This window comes from Schistocerca serialis, chromosome 9 (genome assembly GCF_023864345.2).
Source record: "Schistocerca serialis cubense isolate TAMUIC-IGC-003099 chromosome 9, iqSchSeri2.2, whole genome shotgun sequence".
In the NCBI taxonomy this organism is placed as follows: Eukaryota; Metazoa; Arthropoda; class Insecta; order Orthoptera; family Acrididae; genus Schistocerca; species Schistocerca serialis.
This window is the reverse complement of record NC_064646.1, coordinates 69212992-69231918: the sequence shown is the minus strand read 5'-3', so window position 1 is coordinate 69231918 and position 18927 is coordinate 69212992. Positions and strand designations below refer to the sequence as shown.

Below are 18927 nucleotides of genomic sequence, written 5' to 3'. Positions count from 1 at the left end.
ACCCCGGTACCTCATATGTACGAGAGTTGTCAATGAAACCTCAGTTTTTTTGTGGAGCATTTAGAGGACAAGTTTGGGGAGATGGAGGGCTTTCCAAAATGCGGTCAGGGTCAGTCTTGATCAAAACAGCATCCTCTGCCCAGTCATGGGCACTGCTCACCTGTGACAAGTTGGGGGACGTTTCTGCGTCCATCATGCCCCATAAGAGCTTAAATATGGTCGAGGGTATCATATTTCACAGGGACATTCTTTTGCAGTCAGATGATGAGCTGCGCACCAATTTAGAGTGCCGAGGTGTCCATTTCATCCGGCGCGTCCACCAAGGTCCAAGGGACAATCAGGTTGCCACCAGTGCCTTCATGTTGGGCTTCGAGGGTGACACATTATCCGAGCTCAAGGTGATGGTCTACCACTGTGACGTAAAGCCATATATCCCTCTCCTGATGAGGTGCTTTAAGTGCTGGAAGTTCGGCCATGTCTTCCCGCTGTACTTCCAGCACCAACTGTCGAGATTGTGTACGTCCTTCAAATCCCAATACCCCCTGTGCCCCGCTCCCATCTCGTGTCGACTGTGGAGAGCACCATTCACCTTGCTTGGCAGACTACAGGATTCTCCAGAAATAGGCTAAGAGGAAATATCAGAGGCTACATCCTGTGCATTTGACATCAAACTACACCGCCGCTACGACAAAGGTTCTACTATCTTCCGTTCCGCCACGTATAGTTGGCTCTCAGAGCCATCAGACTCCATCTGCCCTCTTGATGGTGGAGGGCACTTCCCTCCCTGTTGCTCCTGGTCAACCTACCAACCTATTTCAGGAGCAACCCCCCCACCCCTGCACAACAATCGGGGACGTCAATCCCCACTTAACAGCCAGAGAAGCGTAAGTCTTCTTTCACTCCTCTCGCCAGGAAGGGATCCCTTGGGTCACTCCCTTCCCAGGTTCCTACCATTGGCAAAGTTGACACCCGACAGTGGCTGAAGCAACCACAGGTAGCTGGTTGTAGGGTTTCACGGTCCTCCTCAGTCCCTGAGACACTCAGTGAAACCCTTCCAGCTGGGCAAACGTAAGGAGCAGTGCGAGAAACCTAAAAGGAAAAAGACCCCCAAGAAACAAGCCGGTGCCTTCCACAGTTCCCCCCCATGTACAGGAGAATGGTGTTCCGCGGGGCTCCTTATTGAGTGTGTCCCTATTTTTAGTGGCTATTAACAGTCTAGCAGCAGCTGTAGGGGCGTCGGTCTCACGTTCTCTGTATGCGGATGACTTATGCATTCTGTACTGCTCCTCCAGTACTGGTGTTGCTGAGTGGCACCTGCAGGGAGCCAGTCACAAGGCGCAGTCATGGGCTCTTTCCCATGGCTTCCAGTTTTCAGCCACTAAGTTGTGTGTCACGCATTTCTGTCGGCGTCGCACCGTTCATCCAGAACCAGAACTTTACCTTAATGACGATCCACTCACTATATTGGAGATGTATCGAATCTTAGGACTGGTTTTTGATGCCCGATTGACTTGGCTACCTCACCTTCGTCAGTGTCATCTTAAGTGGAAGTTCTGGCAGCACCTCGATGCCCTTTGCTGCCTGAGCAACACCAAGTGGGGTGCAAATCGCTCTACGCTGCTGCAGCTCTACAAAGCCCTTGTTCAATCCCACCTTGACTATGGGAGTGTGGTTTGTGGTTCGGCGGTGTTCTGAGCATTGCGTTTACTCGACCCAGTGCACCACTGTGGCGTTCGCCTAGCGAGGAGAGCCTTTAGAACGAGTCCAGTGACCAGTGGCCTGTTGGAGGCCGAAGTCCCTCCATTGAAGGTTGGGCGTGCACAACTGCTTGCCAGTTATGTTGCACACATTCATAGTTCTCCTGTGCATCTGAATTACTGTCTCCTTTTCCCAACCACGGCAGTTCATCTCCCGCATCAGTAGCCCAGGTCAGGGCTTACGATTTTGGTTCGCATCCAGTCCCTTCTGTCTGAACTGTGTTCCTTCCTGTTACCACCTTTCCTCGAGGTCTATTCCCATACATCTCCATGGTGTACACCTAGGCCGCAGATTCTTCTGGACCTTTCGCATAGAGAGAGGAAAAAATATTGAGCAGAGTGGGAGCCAGTACACAGCCTCTTTTCACAGCAAATGGGTCAGATGTGATTCCATCAAAGACCACAATACCTTTCACATCTTCGTGAAAAGCCATGATCATCTTTAAGAGCTTTGTAGGACACTCTATCTTCAAAAGTACTGCATACAGTCCTCTGCTGGCTGTGTTGAAAGCCTTCTTTAGGTCGATAAAGGCAATGAACAGATGAGTTTTCTGCTCACGACACTTTTCCTGAATTTTCCGGAGTGTGAAGACCATAGCAAATGTAGATCGTTAGGGACGAAACCTACATTGTTCCTCAGGGTATATGCACTCAGCAAGCTTCTGAAGTCTGCCCAACACTACACAGGCAAATGTTTTTCCAGCTATACTCAGAAGTGAGATTCCATGGTGATAGTTGCAATCGCCACGATCACCTTTACCTTTGTATAAAGTAATGATAGTGGCATTGCGTATGTCTTGCGCCACATTACCCTCAGCCCAACATTTCAGTAAGGGGTTGAAAAGCAGTGGAAAACATGGCTTAAGGTTTACAATTTCTCTAGAGATGTTGTCTTTGCCAGGGCACTTCCCACTTTTAAGCTGTGCAATTGCTCTTTGAAGCTCCTCCGTAGTAGGCAAGACATCCAAATCATGGTAAGGTGTTGTCTGAGGAATTTTATCCATTGCATTTGGACTAATGTTGGTGGGATGTGAGTAGAGGCTGGAGTAATGTTCTACCCAACAATGCAGTTGACGATTTTGACTTGTGATGACTTTTCCATCCATTTCCTTGAGTGGTATGCTCCTCTTTGGAATGTCTCCAATGGCATGTTTGATGCCCAAGTACACACCACCAATGTCGCCGCATTGGAACACTCCTGTATAACAATGCAAAGTTGCTCCCAATAGGAACTGATGCAGTTGCGACCAGTGCATTGAACAGCTACCTTTGCTTAGCTTAGCTCTCGGTGTGTAAAACTGCATGGGTTTTTATGCCAGATGACAGTGGTCCGACACTTAGTCTCAAGGAGTGGTTTCAGGACATCTACATTCTCGATGAACCAATCCTGGGATTTTGCTTCCAGATTACTGAACACATTTTCAGCTGTAATGGTAAGAAGCGATTTTACACCTTCTGCCAGTCTTCAGAAATAGGAGTGGCTGAGTCTCAGGGATCCACCTCTTCCCATGTCTTGTCACTAAATACTTCTACTGCACCAGTGTTTCTTGTTTTGTTTTTCAAGGTGTTCTGGCAGAGTGAAACTTTTTTAGTCATGAAGCGCACTATTGTCACTACTAGTGCATAATCTGTGTCACAGCCTGCACTAAGGAAAGAACGTTTATGAAAATGGTAAGGCAGATCTTTCCTTTTAGTTAGAATAAGATCTAATTGGTGCCAATGTTTTGAGCGGGGGTGCATCCAAGAAACCTTGTGGTTCAGTTTGCCTTTAAAGTATGTATTGGTGAGACATAACTGATACTTTGCACAGAATTCAAGCAACCGCAGACCATTTTCATTCATCTTGCCCACTTCATGTTTGCCTAGGCAGTCAGTCCAAGAGGCAAAATCACCACCAATACGAGCATTGAAATCACCAAGGTTGCATAGACGGTCCCTGGAGTGCACTCCTTGTACCACATCACTGAGTTGTTCATAAAACTGAGCCTTGGCATCTGCAGCTGAGGTAAGTCTTTATGCATATACAGATATCAGCATCAGTGGTCCACTATTTGTTGTGAAACGCAGAGTCATAATGCGTTCTGAGATCCCAATCAGATATTCGGCACAACACAGCAAGTCATTGTGGACAGCAAAACCAATTCCATGCTGTCTGGGGCTAGCAACATCTTTGCCCTTCCAGGAGAAAGTTTAGTTTTTTCCCACTATTGAGCCTTCTGGTATCCTGGTTTCCTGCAGTCCTGTTATAGCGATATTGAGACTGACTAGCTCAAAGTCGATAGCAGCCGTTTTGTGAAGCTCTTGTGAGCTTCCAAAGGTGACCGGGAAGCCTTGCAGCATAGTGCGGATGTTCCACGTACAAAAGCGTAATAAAATATCTTTACTTTTTATTTTATTTTAGTTTTTTTATTTTTGTAGCAGCAGGTGTCGATATTACAGTGACGACTTCTAGCAGTGCCAGTCTTCCATACACCCAATGGAACAATCGGCACCAGGACGGGCCAGTACCTAACTGTCTTGGGGCTGTTCAGCTTGGAGCGGGCAGTGACTGACCAATGGACGTACGATGGACCCTCCCACTGGCAGTAGCAACTCTGGCACCCACTCCTACACCTATTAGAGCGAGCTTATGACTGGTAACTGCCGCTATCCATGTTGTTTTCACATGGGTGGAGTGTTCTCTCCCATGGATACTACTGCACCTTGGATGCAGATTTTAGGTGATGGCGAGCTTGCCCACTACTCGTGCAACCCTCTTGGCCCAACTGACTGGTTCCACAGGAGTGAAAATAAGTGACGTGCGGAGTCAGGTTGGCTGCATGCAATTGTCACTCATTTACAGTTGGACCGTACTTGCACCTAACATTAGTGCCGATTCCAGGTTTCAATTTGGAGTTGTCCCTCTCCTATTCGGATGGCATGCCAGTGGTAATGAAGTCCATATCTCCAAAGACAAGAGATGGGAAACAGGATATGGATAAGAGGAAAGAAAGGGCATTGTGAGACACACTCTGTCTGGTTTCTAGGGAAAATGAATGCACTATTGTAATCAGCATATGAATAATTTTAGTCTGGATAATAAATATACAGGAAGCATCATATGATAAATGTTTTGAAAGATTCAAGCATATATTACATTTGCACAAGTAGATCAAAGTTGAAAATTGAGTAAGAAAAAAAATAACTAACTGAAGCGAAGTGTAATCATAGATGGGGTGGTTCCATCTTCATATGCTGTACACCGTATGACTACTGCAATTGCATACGGCTTGTCTATGTTCTACTAATCACGCTATTGCGTCTTTGCTTCACTGCATCAGTTAAATTCGTAACATATTTTGTTGTAAATATATTCTCCCTCTTTAGCTCATATCTTGTTCCTGCAGAATCACAAATTCTTCATGACCATAAATTCTTCATTTTGCATTTTCAGAACATCACCATTCCTGTAGTCAGTACTTACGAGCATCATCGATTCTCCATGGGAAGGTTTGAATGTTATGCAAATTGTGAAAAATCTGTTCCTTCAAGTAATTGGCTTGTTTGCTTGATTAGAACTTGGACAACACAGGGATATCAGATTCTAAGCCAGCGGGTTTACTCGCAATTTGTTCTGCCATCTAGGAATTCAACCAATTATATTTCTGATTACAATAAGAAAATAAATTATTGTGGTATGCCCCTGGGGGTTAGAATAAGCCCGAGGTATCCCTGCCTGTCGTAAGAGGCGACTAAAAGGAGTCTCAAACTTTTCGGCCCTATGAGTTCAGGTCCCATTTTATGGTTTGACCTACCACTTTCCATATTCTACAGAAGTGCGGACTATATGGGGAAGGACGGCTTTCGTGGTGCGTGAGTTATCCATAGTGCCCTCAGATTCAATCTCCTGAACCTCTTTTCTTGGCTTTGCGTCTCCTCTTGCAATTCAACTATTTGGGCGAGGAAACTTTCTGGGGTATGTCGTCTTCTTCCATTGTCTCCTGACCTCTTTCGCCCCCATGACAGTATTGGATTTCTCTGTGCCCAATATCCAGCATGGTAGCCAGTCCATTGTGGTGGGTCCGTCATGTACCCACTTGGTGGTAGCCCCCTGACAACACAGGTGCCTGTCTTCCTGGGCCATCAGGACTCCCGGCAACAGCCATCATGCCAGGTGGCTTTTGCTGTGGCTGGGTGGCACCCATAGGGAGAGCCCCTGATCAGAATGGGTGGCATCAGGGCAGATGACTTGCAATGAAGTGGACTAAGTCATCTCTTCCTGGTGATCGTATGGTGTCTCTAAGAAGGGCAAGATCGACTACAATGCTGACAGGTATGACCCTAGATCATTTCCCTCCCTTGCTACACCATGGGACTACTGAAAGAAGAGAGGTATATTCGCCTCGGTATTTAGTCTGTAGCAGAATGGACGGGGACTCCTTTCTACCTATGAAGCCTCAATTTTTTGTTGAACATCTTGACGGTAAGTTTGGGGAAGTAACAACACTGTCCAAGATGAGAAGCGGTGCAGTCTTGAATCAGACAGCATCCCCAGCCTAATCCTGGGCATTACTTGCTTGTGACCAGCTGGGTGATATTCCTGTTGGCATCACTCCCCATAAAAGCCTCAACATGATCCAGGGGATTATTTTCCATTGCAACCTCCTATTGCAGTCTGACGACAAGCTCCACGCCAATCTAGAATGGCGAGGTGTTCATTTAATCCGGCGTGTTTACAGGGGACCTAAAGACAACAGGGTTGCTGCCAGTGCTTTCGTCTTGGCCTTTGAGAGTGATTCATGGCCTGAGAAGGTCAAAGTGATGGTTTACCGTTGTGACATTACACCATAAGTCCCTCCCCCTATGCAGTGCTTTAAGTGCTGAAGTTCGGGCTCATGTCTTCCCACTGCACTTCCAGCACCACATGTCGAGACTGCGGACATCTACTGCTTCCACATACTGCATGTGTGCCACCTCCCACTTGTATCAACTTTGGAGGCCAGCACTCCCCCTGCTCGCCAGACTGCACAGTACTCCAAAAGGAGTGGAAAATCATGGCGTACAAGACCCTGGACTGGTTGACATACCAAGAGGCTAAACGTATATTTGAATGATTACACCATTTGGTTGATGTCCACATATGCTGCAGCTACATTACCATCACTGTCACGAGTACCAGTCGTACCACACTCTGTGCCATGAACAGTGGGCCCTCCGGGCCTCCAGATGGTGCAGTACCCCTGAATGCATTGGCTGCACTGATTCATCAGTTCCCTAAACCTTTCCTACTTTTGGGAGATTTCGATGCCCATAACCCCTTGTGGGGTGGCACCACACTTACTGACCAATGCAGAGATGTCAGAACTTTTCTGTCTCAACTCTACTTCTGCCTCTTAAATACAGGGGCCCCCACACATTTCAGTGTGCCTCATGGCACTTGGCCATTAATTTGTCCCTATGCAGCCCAGGACTTCTCCCATCTGTCCACTGGAGAGCCCACAATGACTTGTGTGATAGTGATCACTTTCCCATCTTCCTGTCACTCCCCCAGTGCCATTCCTCTGGAGGTCTACTAAGATGGGCTTTAAACAGGGCAGCCTGGGAAGCATTCACCTGTGCTGTCACTGTTGAATCTCCCGCACATGGTACCATTGATATGGTAGTCGAGTGGGTCACTAGAACAATCATTTCTGCGGCGGAAAACGTGGTCCCTTGTTCTTTAGGGTGCCCCCGGTAAAAGTCAGTACCTTGGTGGTCGGTAGAAATTTCTGAGGCCGTTAAAGAGTGTTGGCAAGCTCTTCGGCAACATAAGCTGCACCCTTCCCTAGAGCACCTAATAGCTTTTGAATGGCTCCGTGCCAGCATTTGCCAGCTTATAAAAAGATGGAAACAGGAATATTGGTAGAGGTATGTCTTGACCATTGAGTGCCATACACCACCTTCTCAAGTCTGGACGAAAATCAGAAGTGTTTGTGGGTACCAGGCCCTGACAGGTGTCACGACATTAACATCAATGGTGTGTTATCTACCGACACACACCTAATTGCCGAGCACTTCGCTGAGCACTATGCTCGAGCCTCTGCATCAGAAAATTATCCCCCAGCATTTTGCACCTTCAAATGGCGGATTGGAAGAAAAGCCCTCTCGTTCACTGAACTTCACAGTGAATCCTATAAAGCTCCATTTACAGAGTGTTAGCTCGTCAGTGTCCTTGCACATTGCCCTGACACAGCTCCTGGGCCAGATCGGATCCACAGTCAGATGTTCAAACACCTCTCATCCGACTATAAGCGTCATCTCCTCGTCATCTTCAGCTGGATCTGGTGCAATGGTCTTTCCATCCCAATGGCAAGAGAGCATCATCACTCTAATGCTCAAACCTGGCAAATACCCATTTGATGTTGGTAACTATCGGCTCATCAGCCTCACCAACATTCTTTGTAAGTTGTTAGAACATATTGTTAATCAGAAGTTGGGTTGGGTCCTGGAGTCATGTAGCCTACTGGCTCCATGCCAGGGTGGTTTCCACCAGAGTCACTCTACCACTGATAATCTAGTTTCCCTCGAGTCTGCCATCCAAACAGCCTTTTCCAGATGCCAACATGTGGTTGCCATCTCTTTTGATTTACGAAAAGCTTATGACTTGACCTGGTGACATCATATCCTTGTCACATTGTATGAGTGGGGTCTCCGGGGCCCACTCCAGATTTTTGTCCGAAATTTCCTGTCGCTTCATACTTTCCATGTCCAAGTTGGTGCCTCCCATAGTTCACCCCATATTCAGGAAAATGGGGTCCCACAGGGCTCTGTATTGAGTGGATCTCTATTTTTAGTGGCCATTAATGGTTTAGCAGCAGCTGTCGGGCCGTCTGTCTCACCTTCTCTGTATGCAGATGACTTCTGCATTTGGTACTGCTCCTCCAGTACTGGTGTTGCTGAGCTGCACCTACAGGAGCCATCCACAAGGCACAGTCATGGGCTGTAGCCCACGGCTTCCAGTTTTCAACCACGAAGTCGTGTGTCATGCACTTCTGTCGACGTCGTTCTGGTCACGTTCTAACAACCGTACCACAACAAAGGTCAAAAATTAATTATGATTGTAGTGTTGCTCACGCCGCTAAATATGCATTTTCGGGCAACAACAAAGTTATATTATGTGGCAGGTGTCATTAGAGCACAGTTAATAAAGTCATTTCTTGAAATAATGGATAAACTAGGCACTCATTTTTTCGTGTTTCCCAAGCTGGTCTCATTGTGAACTCATGGCTCAATCGTCGAAAATCTAGGTAGTGATGATTCCAAGCTCAGATGCAAAGACGCCTAGGTGTTATTCTGCGATATTAAAAAGTTTTTTAGATGTGTTTCATAAACCATTCTTGAAGATTAAACTTTTGCAAGTTAAGACAATGGTGAGGTAAAAAAGTAATCAACACTCCAAATTTAAGTTACACTTCTTTTTTATTACTTTTGTTGCAATATCGCATGACTCGTTCCAAAACATCACTTCACAATATAAAACATACTTGAAAATATCTTCCTCACTGTTAAAGTTCACATTTCATAAACATGACGACCAAAGCTTGACTCTCCAATAACCGCTTACGCGCCCAAAAATCAGAGTTACAAGTATGACAAAGATCATAGTGACAAAAGAAAGAATACACATAAGAATAATATCATTGCAATATATACATATCGATGTATCGAAGTACCTCTACATTAATGAAATCAAATCTAAATGTTGTCACAGAAATATGTTAACTATTTTACAGAAACACAGTAGAATATTGCTGGTATCGAGAGGTTGAGGTGAGGTGCCGTAATGGTTACGTAATTCAAGTACCATTACAACCTGGAACCAGAACTTTATCTTAATGACGATCCACTCACTGTAGTGGAGACATATCGATTATTAGGACTGGTTTTCGACACGCAATTGACTTGGCTACCTCACCTTCGTCAGTGCCAGCTTAAGTGGAAGTGCTGGCAGCACCTCAATGCCCTCTGCTGCCTGAGCAGTACCAACTGGGGTGTAGATCGCTGTACGCTGCTACAGCTCTACAGAGCCCTTGTTCAATCTCGCCTTGACTATGGGAGTGTTGTTTATGGTTCGGCTGTGCCATCAGTGTTGCGTTTACTCGACCCAGTAAACCACTGTAATGTTTAACTGGCAACGGGAGCTTTTAGGACGAGTCCAGTGACCAGCGTCCTGGTGGAGGCAGGAGTCCCTCCATTGAAGGCTAAGTGTGCACAACTGCTCGCCAGTTAGATTGCATACATTCATAGTTCTCCTGAGCATCCGAATTACCGTCTCCTTTTCCCGCCCATGACGGTCCATCTCCTGCATCAGAGGCTAAGGTCAGGGCTTACGATTGTGGTTCGCCTCCAATCTCTTGTGTCTGAAGTGGAGTCCTTGCCTTTACCACCTATACTCGAGGTCTATTCATGTACACCTCCATGGTGTACACCTAGGCCAAAGCTTTGCCTGGGCTTTCCACATGGTCCTAAGGACTCAGTTAAGCCCATGACTCCTTGCTGTCACTTCCTCTCGATTCTTGACATGGACCAGAACCATGAAGTGGTATACCCCGATGGCTCGATGGCTGATGGTCATATTGGCTTTGCATATGTTCATGGAGGACATATTGAACAGCACTCCTTGCCAGATGGCTGCAGTATTTTCACTGCAGAGCTGATGGCCATTTCTCATTCATTTGAACGCACCCGCTCGTGCCCTGGCGAATCGTTTCTTCTCTGTACTGACTCCTTGAGCAGCCTATAAGCTATTGACCAGTGCTACCCCTGCCATCCTTTGGTAGTGACCATCTAGGAGTGCATCTATGCCCTGGAATGGTCTAGTCATTCTGTGGTGTTTATGTGGAGCCCAGGGCACATTGGAATCCAAGGAAATGAACTTGTTGACAGGTTGACCAAACAGGGTACACGGAAACTGCTCCTGGAGATCGGCATCCCCATAACTGACCTGCGATCATTATTACGCCGCAAGGTTTTTCAGCTTTGGGAGATGGAATGGTGTAATCTCAGTATGCACAACAATCTGCATGCCATTAAGGAGACTATGAATGTGTGGACACAGGGACACTGTAGTTCTCTGCATACTCTGCATTGGCCACACGTGGCTAACTCAGGGCTACCTCCTCCGTTGTGAGGACCCACCTTGGTGTCACTGTGGCTCACATATGACTTATCATCCACATCTTGCTGGACTGCCCATTTTTATCCCCTCTGCGGTGGACTTTTAACCTTCCCAGTACTCTACCTTCGGTGTTGGGTGACAATTCCTCAACAGCAGATTTAGTTTTACGCTTTATTTGTAAGGAGGGCTTTTATCATACCATCTAAGGGTGATCATTTAGCCTTCTCCCTGAGGCTGCCACCCTCCCTCCATTTTAACTCTGTTGCACTTTCTTTACATTTGTTTGTCTTGGTGGTCATCTTTTCCCTACATGTGTTCATCTCACCTTGTCTTTCTGGAGTGGACATTGTAATGTGTTGCAGAGTGGCTGGCTCATTCTCTTTTTATTATTGTGATCAGCCAGCACAGACTCTCTACTCTATGGTTTTAATACCTCCTTCTACTTTCCTTGTGGTGTATGTTTTCCCTATTTTTTGTTCGTTCCATTTGTTTTCTTTTTAGGTGTGGTTCCCCATTCCTTTTCCCCCTTTTACTTTCTCAAACATACTTTGGGTGTTTTCGTACCTTGAGCCTTACTTGCATCAGGAAAAAGGGACTGATGACCCTTTAGTTTGGTCCCTTTATACCCCAAACCAACCAATCTTGTGGTATATACTGGTTTCTTATTACAACTGGGTGTCGGCCAAAGTTGCTTCAGGCTGAACACTTCCAACACAAACCAGACATCTTGATTTTTTGCATTGAAATTGTTAATAATATGGGGTGTATCATAATTAATGGCAGAATTGGTTACAGTTGAAAGTATGTGAGACTAAGGAAAAAAGTTTTAGTAAACATTGGGTTCTAAAACAAGTACTCTAAGAACTGTGAGCACTTCTTCATCCTTGATACTGCGAAACAAATCTCTTCTATTGCAAGCTCTTTGCTCTCCATATTTTGGGAGAAGGCAGTATGGACCAAAACAAATACAGTAAACACAGGCTCTAAAGTACATATATCTTAAGAGCTATGAGCACTTTATCAGTAGAGATATGTGTTTCATCAGTAGAAAAGATGAACAAGTGCTCATAGCTCTTAAGGTATGCACTTTGGAGCCCATGTTTACTAATTGTTTTTTCTTGTTTACCCCATACTACTTCCTCCCAAAGTGTGGAAAGCAAAGAGCTTGGAATAGAAGAGATTTGTTTCACTGTATCAAAGATGAAGTAGTGTTCATAGCTCTAAGCATTTTAGTATGTTTACTTAGACTTGTATTGCTTAAAGTACTGTGTACTTTCAACTGTGTGTGTTAATGCCATTAATGGTGATACACCCTGCATAATCAATTCTTGGAGACTGCTATCTTGGTATGATAATGCCCACCCCCAGAGTGGCGGTTGGATGAGGGCTACAGCAATTTGGTTGGAAACACTGCAACATCTTGCGCACCTCTTTGGTGACCTGAAGGAAGATGTGTGTGAACGTTGGTTTCAGTTAGACAAGGAAATTCAAGAGTGGGTGCAATTGTGGTGTCAGCAGCTGACTGTTTCGTAGGAAACGGGCATTGATCATGTCCTTTTCCAGTGGAATAAATGTCTTACCATGTGTGGCTACTTTTGAATAGAACCATTTCATGGTTCCATCATGACAGATGTTCAGTTTTTATTTGACTTCCCCTTTTATGACATGGTGTAGTGCTACATGGGTTATTCATGAGAATGGCCTATATTCCACCAAGGTACCCACACTGTCGAAAGGGATTTTGTCTCTTATAAACATTTTTTCTAGTGGAGAAATACGCTGTGCATGCCTCCATATGTGATCTGTGCAGATTGTACCTGTGGTGATGTAACACAGCAGGGGTGAGGCATGGAGTGGTGAGTGTGGAGCACTACTTGGACATGGCCATTCATGCCTTGGTGACGCCCCTTGAAGATGTTGTGCACACCTCAGAGGAAACGAACATACTTCAGTGTAAGCACTCAAGACAAATGAAGATTGTAAACCTTATATCTTTAGTAGAGTTCAGTTGGTTGGACATACTGTTGGACGTATTTAAATTTATGAGTTGCTGATATTTGGATCTGTCTTCACAGTTGATGTACATAGTTGAAACAATACAGAGATTATCATTGAAGATGCATTCATCATTCAATAGTGCAAAGTAGTGAGACACTTTCTTAAAGCATCACACTGCCTGGAGACAAAGGCTGGAGGAGAAAGCTTGTGCACGGCTGTGGTATTGGATAGTCTGACCACGAGAACAAAACAGAAAGGTGACTGTAGTGAAAGAAGAATAATCAAAGACAACTTAAACCATATCACACTGACAAATCCTTACTCGTGGTGTTACAGCCAACACACACACACACACACACACACACACACACACACACACACACGCACACAAAAGAAAAGGAAACACCACAACAGCTGCTTTCACAGGTGGCCTGGCCTCTGATAGAGTACGGTATGCCTGTGGCAGGACTTGAATAGGAAATGCTGAATGGGTGGATTGCGCAGGTCTTACATCTGGCTCTTCCACAGAGGTGTGATCCCTGTGTCAAGGGTCTGGGACTGGGAGTGGCATAAGGGTGGACTAGGATGTTGTGGAGGTTGGGTGGGCAATGGAACACCAGTCTAGGAGGGGTGGGAAGGATCTTGGATAGAATGTTCCTAATTTCAATGCATGATGATAGTTAATCAGGACCCTGATGGAGCCTGTGGTTCAGTTGTTCCAGTGTGGGATAGTATTGGATGACACTCTTTTATAGCTTAAAAACTATAAATTTAATGTTATACCTAAAAACATAGATGATGTGACTTACCAAACGAAAGCACTGGCACGTCGATAGACACACAAACAAACACAAACATACACACAAAATTCAAGCTTTCGCAACAAACTGTTGCCTCATCAGGAAAGAGGGAAGGAGAGGGAAAGACGAAAGGATGTGGGTTATAAGGGAGAGGGTAAGGAGTCATTCCAATCCTGGGAGCGGAAAGACTTACCTTAGGGGGAAAAAAGGACAGGTATACACTCGCACACACACTCATATCCATCCGCACATACACAGACTGTGTGTGTGTGCGAGTGTATACCCTCCCCCTTAAAACCCACATCCTTTCGTCTTTCCCTCTCCTTCCCTCTTTCCTGATGAGGCAAGTTTGTTGCGAAAGCTTGAATTTTGTGTGTATGTTTGTGTTTGTTTGTTTGTGTGTCTATCGACGTGCCAGCGCTTTCGTTTGGTAAGTCACATCATCTTTGTTTTTAGGTATATTTTTCCCATGTGGAATGTTTCCCTCTATTAATAAATTTAATGTTATATACATTTATCATGCATCATTTAGTAAGTAAATTTCTTCAGCTTTCTATTGCTATCCTTTGTTTTTCTCTAAGGTAAATAGTTTGTTGACAAATAATGATTTTGTCCAAGTGAACACTCCTTTACGGCATGTCTTTACTAATGTAAACAATTAAAACCAAGTACCTTCATACCACCCTGTCTATGTCTACTGAGTAATACTGTCACTATTTTTAATGTTTAATTTTTTTGTGTGAAAAGTGAAAATTCAAGTTTCTGTGGGCAGTATGCACATTGTGGCCTATAATTCAAAATAAATCACATTTATAAAAAAAAAAGAGTCTTATGATAGTCCGATAATGCTCAATGAGACCTATCTGTAGACACTTATTTTGTGAAAAATCACTTAAGGTGTTGTCAAGACCTTAATTTTCAAAGTTCATGTTATATGTTGTTGTGGTCTTCAGTCCAGAGACTGGTTTGATGCAGCTCTCCATGCTACTCTATCCTGTGCAAGCTTCATCATCTCCAAGTAACTACTGCACCCTACATCCTTCTGAATCTGCTTAATGTATTCATCTCTTGGTCTCGCTCTATGGTTTTTACCCTCCACACTGCCCTCTAATACTAACTTGGTGGTCCCTTGATGCCTCAGAACATGTCCTACCAACCAATCCTGTCTTTTAGTCAAACATTTAATATGAAAAAAATTAAAAACTACTCTTCGGACAAAGGGCGCGTCTTGATGCACAACCTCTTCTGATTTTTCTCTTTGTAACCATGTTACTGGCTTCTTTGTTGGGTTCACTTTTTCACTTTCTGTTGGTTTTAATCTCATTTGATTTTTTTTTTATGCTTAACCAAGCCATGATGGTTACTCCTGGTTTCAAGCCAACAGCCAGATGCCTGGGTTTTCCCCAACATGTGGCCAGAGCATGGCTTTATGTGCTAGCCACGGTCCTGTGGTCTTGGTAATTCTCGTAGTCAGGTCAGCTTGTTTGCCAATCACTGCAGGTAAAAGGGTCCTACCATCTAGTGATGCCAATGCAAGACTGGTGCAGCTACTGGGCTCTGCCTGGCTCAGACGCCACCCCTTCTCAGCTGCCAAAACACTTGCGTAGGCTTGACAGCGCATGTCTCTTGCCACAACAGAAGGCATGTGCACAGCTGCGCCTGTTTTTAAAGTTCCAAGTCACAATTACAGAGTTGTACCCTCTCAGATTGTATTTTATTTTATAAGCAAACTTTGTTTATACAACTTCACTCAAATGAGATATGTTAAATCTTTGGACTTGGCAAATTCAGGAATGTTGAGGACCCCAGAATGCACAACAACAGATATTGTTCTCAAAACTTGTATCTGCATCATCCATGTCCTTCATTGTTGTGTCTACTTAAAGATCGATTTGGCTGACTAAATTGCTATGTCTCCAGGAACCTCATTATGGCTCGGTTGCTTTTTTATCTTCATCCCCCACCCTTCTCCCCCTCCCTCTCTCCCCCTCCCCCTCCCTCTCTCCCCCTCCCCCTCCCTCTCTCCCCCTCCCTCTCTCCCCCTCCCCCTCCCTCTCTCCCCCTCCCCCTCCCTCTCTCCCCCTCCCTCTCTCCCCCTCCCCCTCTCCCCTTCCCCTCTCCCCCTCCCCCTCTCCCCCTTCCCCTCTCCCCCTCCCCCTCTCCCCTCCCCCTCTCCCCCTCCCTCTCTCCCCCTCTCCCCCCTCTCTCCCCCTCTCCCTCCGTCTCCCTCCGTCTCCCTCCCTCTCTCCCCCTCTCCATCCCTCCCTCCCTCTCTCCCCCTCTCCCCTCTCCCTCCCTCTCTCCCCCCCTCTCTCCCCCTCTCCCTCCCTCTCTCTCCCTCCCTCTCCCTCCCTCTCCCTCCCTCTCCCTCTCCCTCCCTCTCCCTCCCTCTCTCCCTCCCTCTCTCCCTCCCTCTCTCCCTCCCTCTCCCTCCCTCTCTCCCCCTCTCTCCCCCTCTCTCCCTCCCTCTCCCTCCCTCTCCCTCCCTCTCCCTCCCTCTCTCCCCCTCTCTCCCTCCCTCTCCCTCCCTCTCTCCCCCTCTCTCCCTCCCTCTCTCCCCCTCTCTCCCTCCCTCTCCCTCCCTCTCTCCCCCTCTCTCCCTCCCTCTCTCCCTCTCCCCCCCTCTCCCCCCCTCTCCCCCTCTCCCCCCTCTCCCCATCCCCCTCTCCCTCCCTCTCTCCCTCCCTCTCTCCCTCTCCCCCCTCTCCCCCTCTCCCTCCCACCTTCCCATTTTCCTCTTAGTTCTGAGATACACTTCTCATCTATCTTCCCCGTAAGTGATTTATATTTCTCTATCTCTACCTTCTGCCAGTGCTGAACTGAAGCTATCACAGTCATCATTTGTGGTCTCCTCACTTCTTGATGGTTCCCTCTCTATCTTTGTATTCCCTTGTTCCCCCAGCAGGTGGTCCTTCCTCTTGGAATGATGTAAATATTCCCCAACCAGTCCCTTTTTCCTCCGTGAAGAAGGAGCATTTAATCTGGAAAATTTGGGATTAGTATTTTCTACATTTAATGACAATATTATGAAAGGTAGATTGTTACAAACCATAGAGAGGAAATGTTGAGTCGCAGGCAGGCGCAACAAAAAGACTGCCATACATGTGAGCTTTCGGCCAAAAGGCCATGTATTCATACAAGCAGAACTCCACACACATGACCACTTTCTATGGCTACCAAGGCCTAAAGTCTTAATGTTGTCATTAATCCAACTTGGATTTTCCATTGTTTTATTTTGTACCTTTCATTTTTGTGTTTGCAGTACTAGGAATTTTACTTCATGCTGGTAAGTACTAACCAGACATTCTGTTTCCTTGTGATTTAAACAGTTTTGTTATTTGAGTTTTCCATCTGGTGCATTTACTGTAGCATGTGAGTGCCCTATTTAGGAAATCTCAGATGTACTCGGACCTCACTTAACAGGTGAAAGGGTATTACGTAAAATCTTTCTTGTTTTTCATTCTCAGGCCATTAGAATTTCACCTGATCATTTCATTGTTCCTATTGTAATCTGAGATTGTACTGTAAATGATGAAGGAAGCAAACATCAGTCCCACTATTATTTCAGGGCTGCAGCCAATGGTAGCATTTTGAGATTTTACATACAGCAGCATATTAAAGATAATCTCATTATTGTTGTTGAAATTTCTTATAAGTATGGATAATATCAACAAATATTTAACTTATTATTATAGCAAATCAAAATTTAATCCAGAACATTAAAATTATGAGAAATAATTGTTTGCGAATGCTTACCATCAGGATGCAGAATGTTTAGTACTGCCAATAGATACAGCGAAAAGTAAAAGTGACAGCATTGTCCTAGCTTTCAAAACTGTTGAGTTCCTTCCTCATAAAGGAGTGACAGGTTGGGTGAGGTTAAAACTGAAGAGCAGGTCACTCAGTACCCAGGGTGATGGGGACTCACTTATAGTCTGAGTGACCTGCCCTCCCTTCTCAAACTTTGCCAAACAATTCCCCTCTCCTCCCACTGAGCAAAGTGATGCAGTGGTTAGCACACTGGACTCACATTTGGGAGGACAACAGTTCAAATTTGTGTCCTGCCATCCAACTTCAGGATTTCCAAGATTTCCCTCAAATCGCTCCAAGCAAATTCCAGGATGTTTCCTCTGAAAGGGCATGGCTGGCTTCTTTCTCCATTCATGGAACATGGTGAACTTTTGCACAATCTCTAATGGACTCAATGTCGATGGGACATTTAAGCCAATCTTTCTTCCTTACCCCTCTCTCAAAGGAAGGAACTCAGTTCTGAAAGCTAGGACAATCTTGTCACTTTTATGTGTGTCTGTTGGCAGGACTAAACATTTTGCTTTCTGAAGGTAAATACAGCATCATAATTTAAACTTTGTTATCTGACATGTGCAAACTTCTTCCTTTATGTTGTGATTCCAGAATGAATTCTCCGATGAGCAGATGGCGAATCTGTTGGGTGGACTTGGCCTGGGAGAAGGTGGAGACAATGACTTCCTTAAATTCATGCAAACAATGATGCAGTCCCTTCTGTCAAAAGAAATATTATACCCTACAATGAAGGACATTGTCGACAAGGTAAATGTAACGTTCAGTAGTTTTGGATGTTACTGTTTGACACTGTGTAACTATTCATTTGAACCTATTAGCTGTGACCGTACCAGCCAACTTGTCTAAAAGATGTCACAGTGTTAGAATAAGATTTGTAGAGTTCGTATCTTCATGTCATTCTGTAGTGTCAGGACAATGTAGTGTGTGCCTATTTGTGCTTGGAAGAAGAATGCAGTTGCATAAACTGAACTACTATGCTCAAGTTCTTGTGCCCTCTCCTTCCTTCCTTCCTTCCTTCCTGCCTCCCTCCCTCCCTACCCCTACCCCTACCCCTACCCCTACCCCTACCCCTACCCCTACCCCTACCCCTACCCCTACCCCTACCCCTCGTCATCTCCTTTCCTGTATTGTGTGATATCTGATCATCTTTACGCATCCATTGTTGGTATTTCATGCAGGATTTTGCAGTAGTGTGTGGATTACACATTCAGTTTCAATACCGTTATTCTAGTTTCCAATTAATTATTCACATATTACACCATCCTCATAGTCCAGTCAATGAAGGGAAAATGGGGGAAATAATTTGGGTCATTGCAAATTTTTTTATACAGAGTTATGTGCCATCAACCTGTTTTGGGTGCCTGTTGACTCTCATGGAAGTTAATCTTAGCCATTGTTTCTCCTATGATTATGT

General features: G+C 45.3%; 1 protein-coding gene across 2 annotated transcripts in view; it reads left to right on the top strand.

The window, feature by feature from the left end:
* The window catches only part of LOC126418686 (peroxisomal biogenesis factor 19), a 60917-nt gene that overhangs the window by 13293 nt on the left and 28697 nt on the right, over window positions 1-18927 (top strand). For both annotated transcript variants that reach the window (XM_050085579.1, XM_050085578.1), the window contains exon 5: window positions 18105-18260. In XM_050085579.1, coding sequence (XP_049941536.1) covers window positions 18105-18260 — 156 coding nt within the window. The remainder of the gene's footprint in view (window positions 1-18104; window positions 18261-18927) is intronic.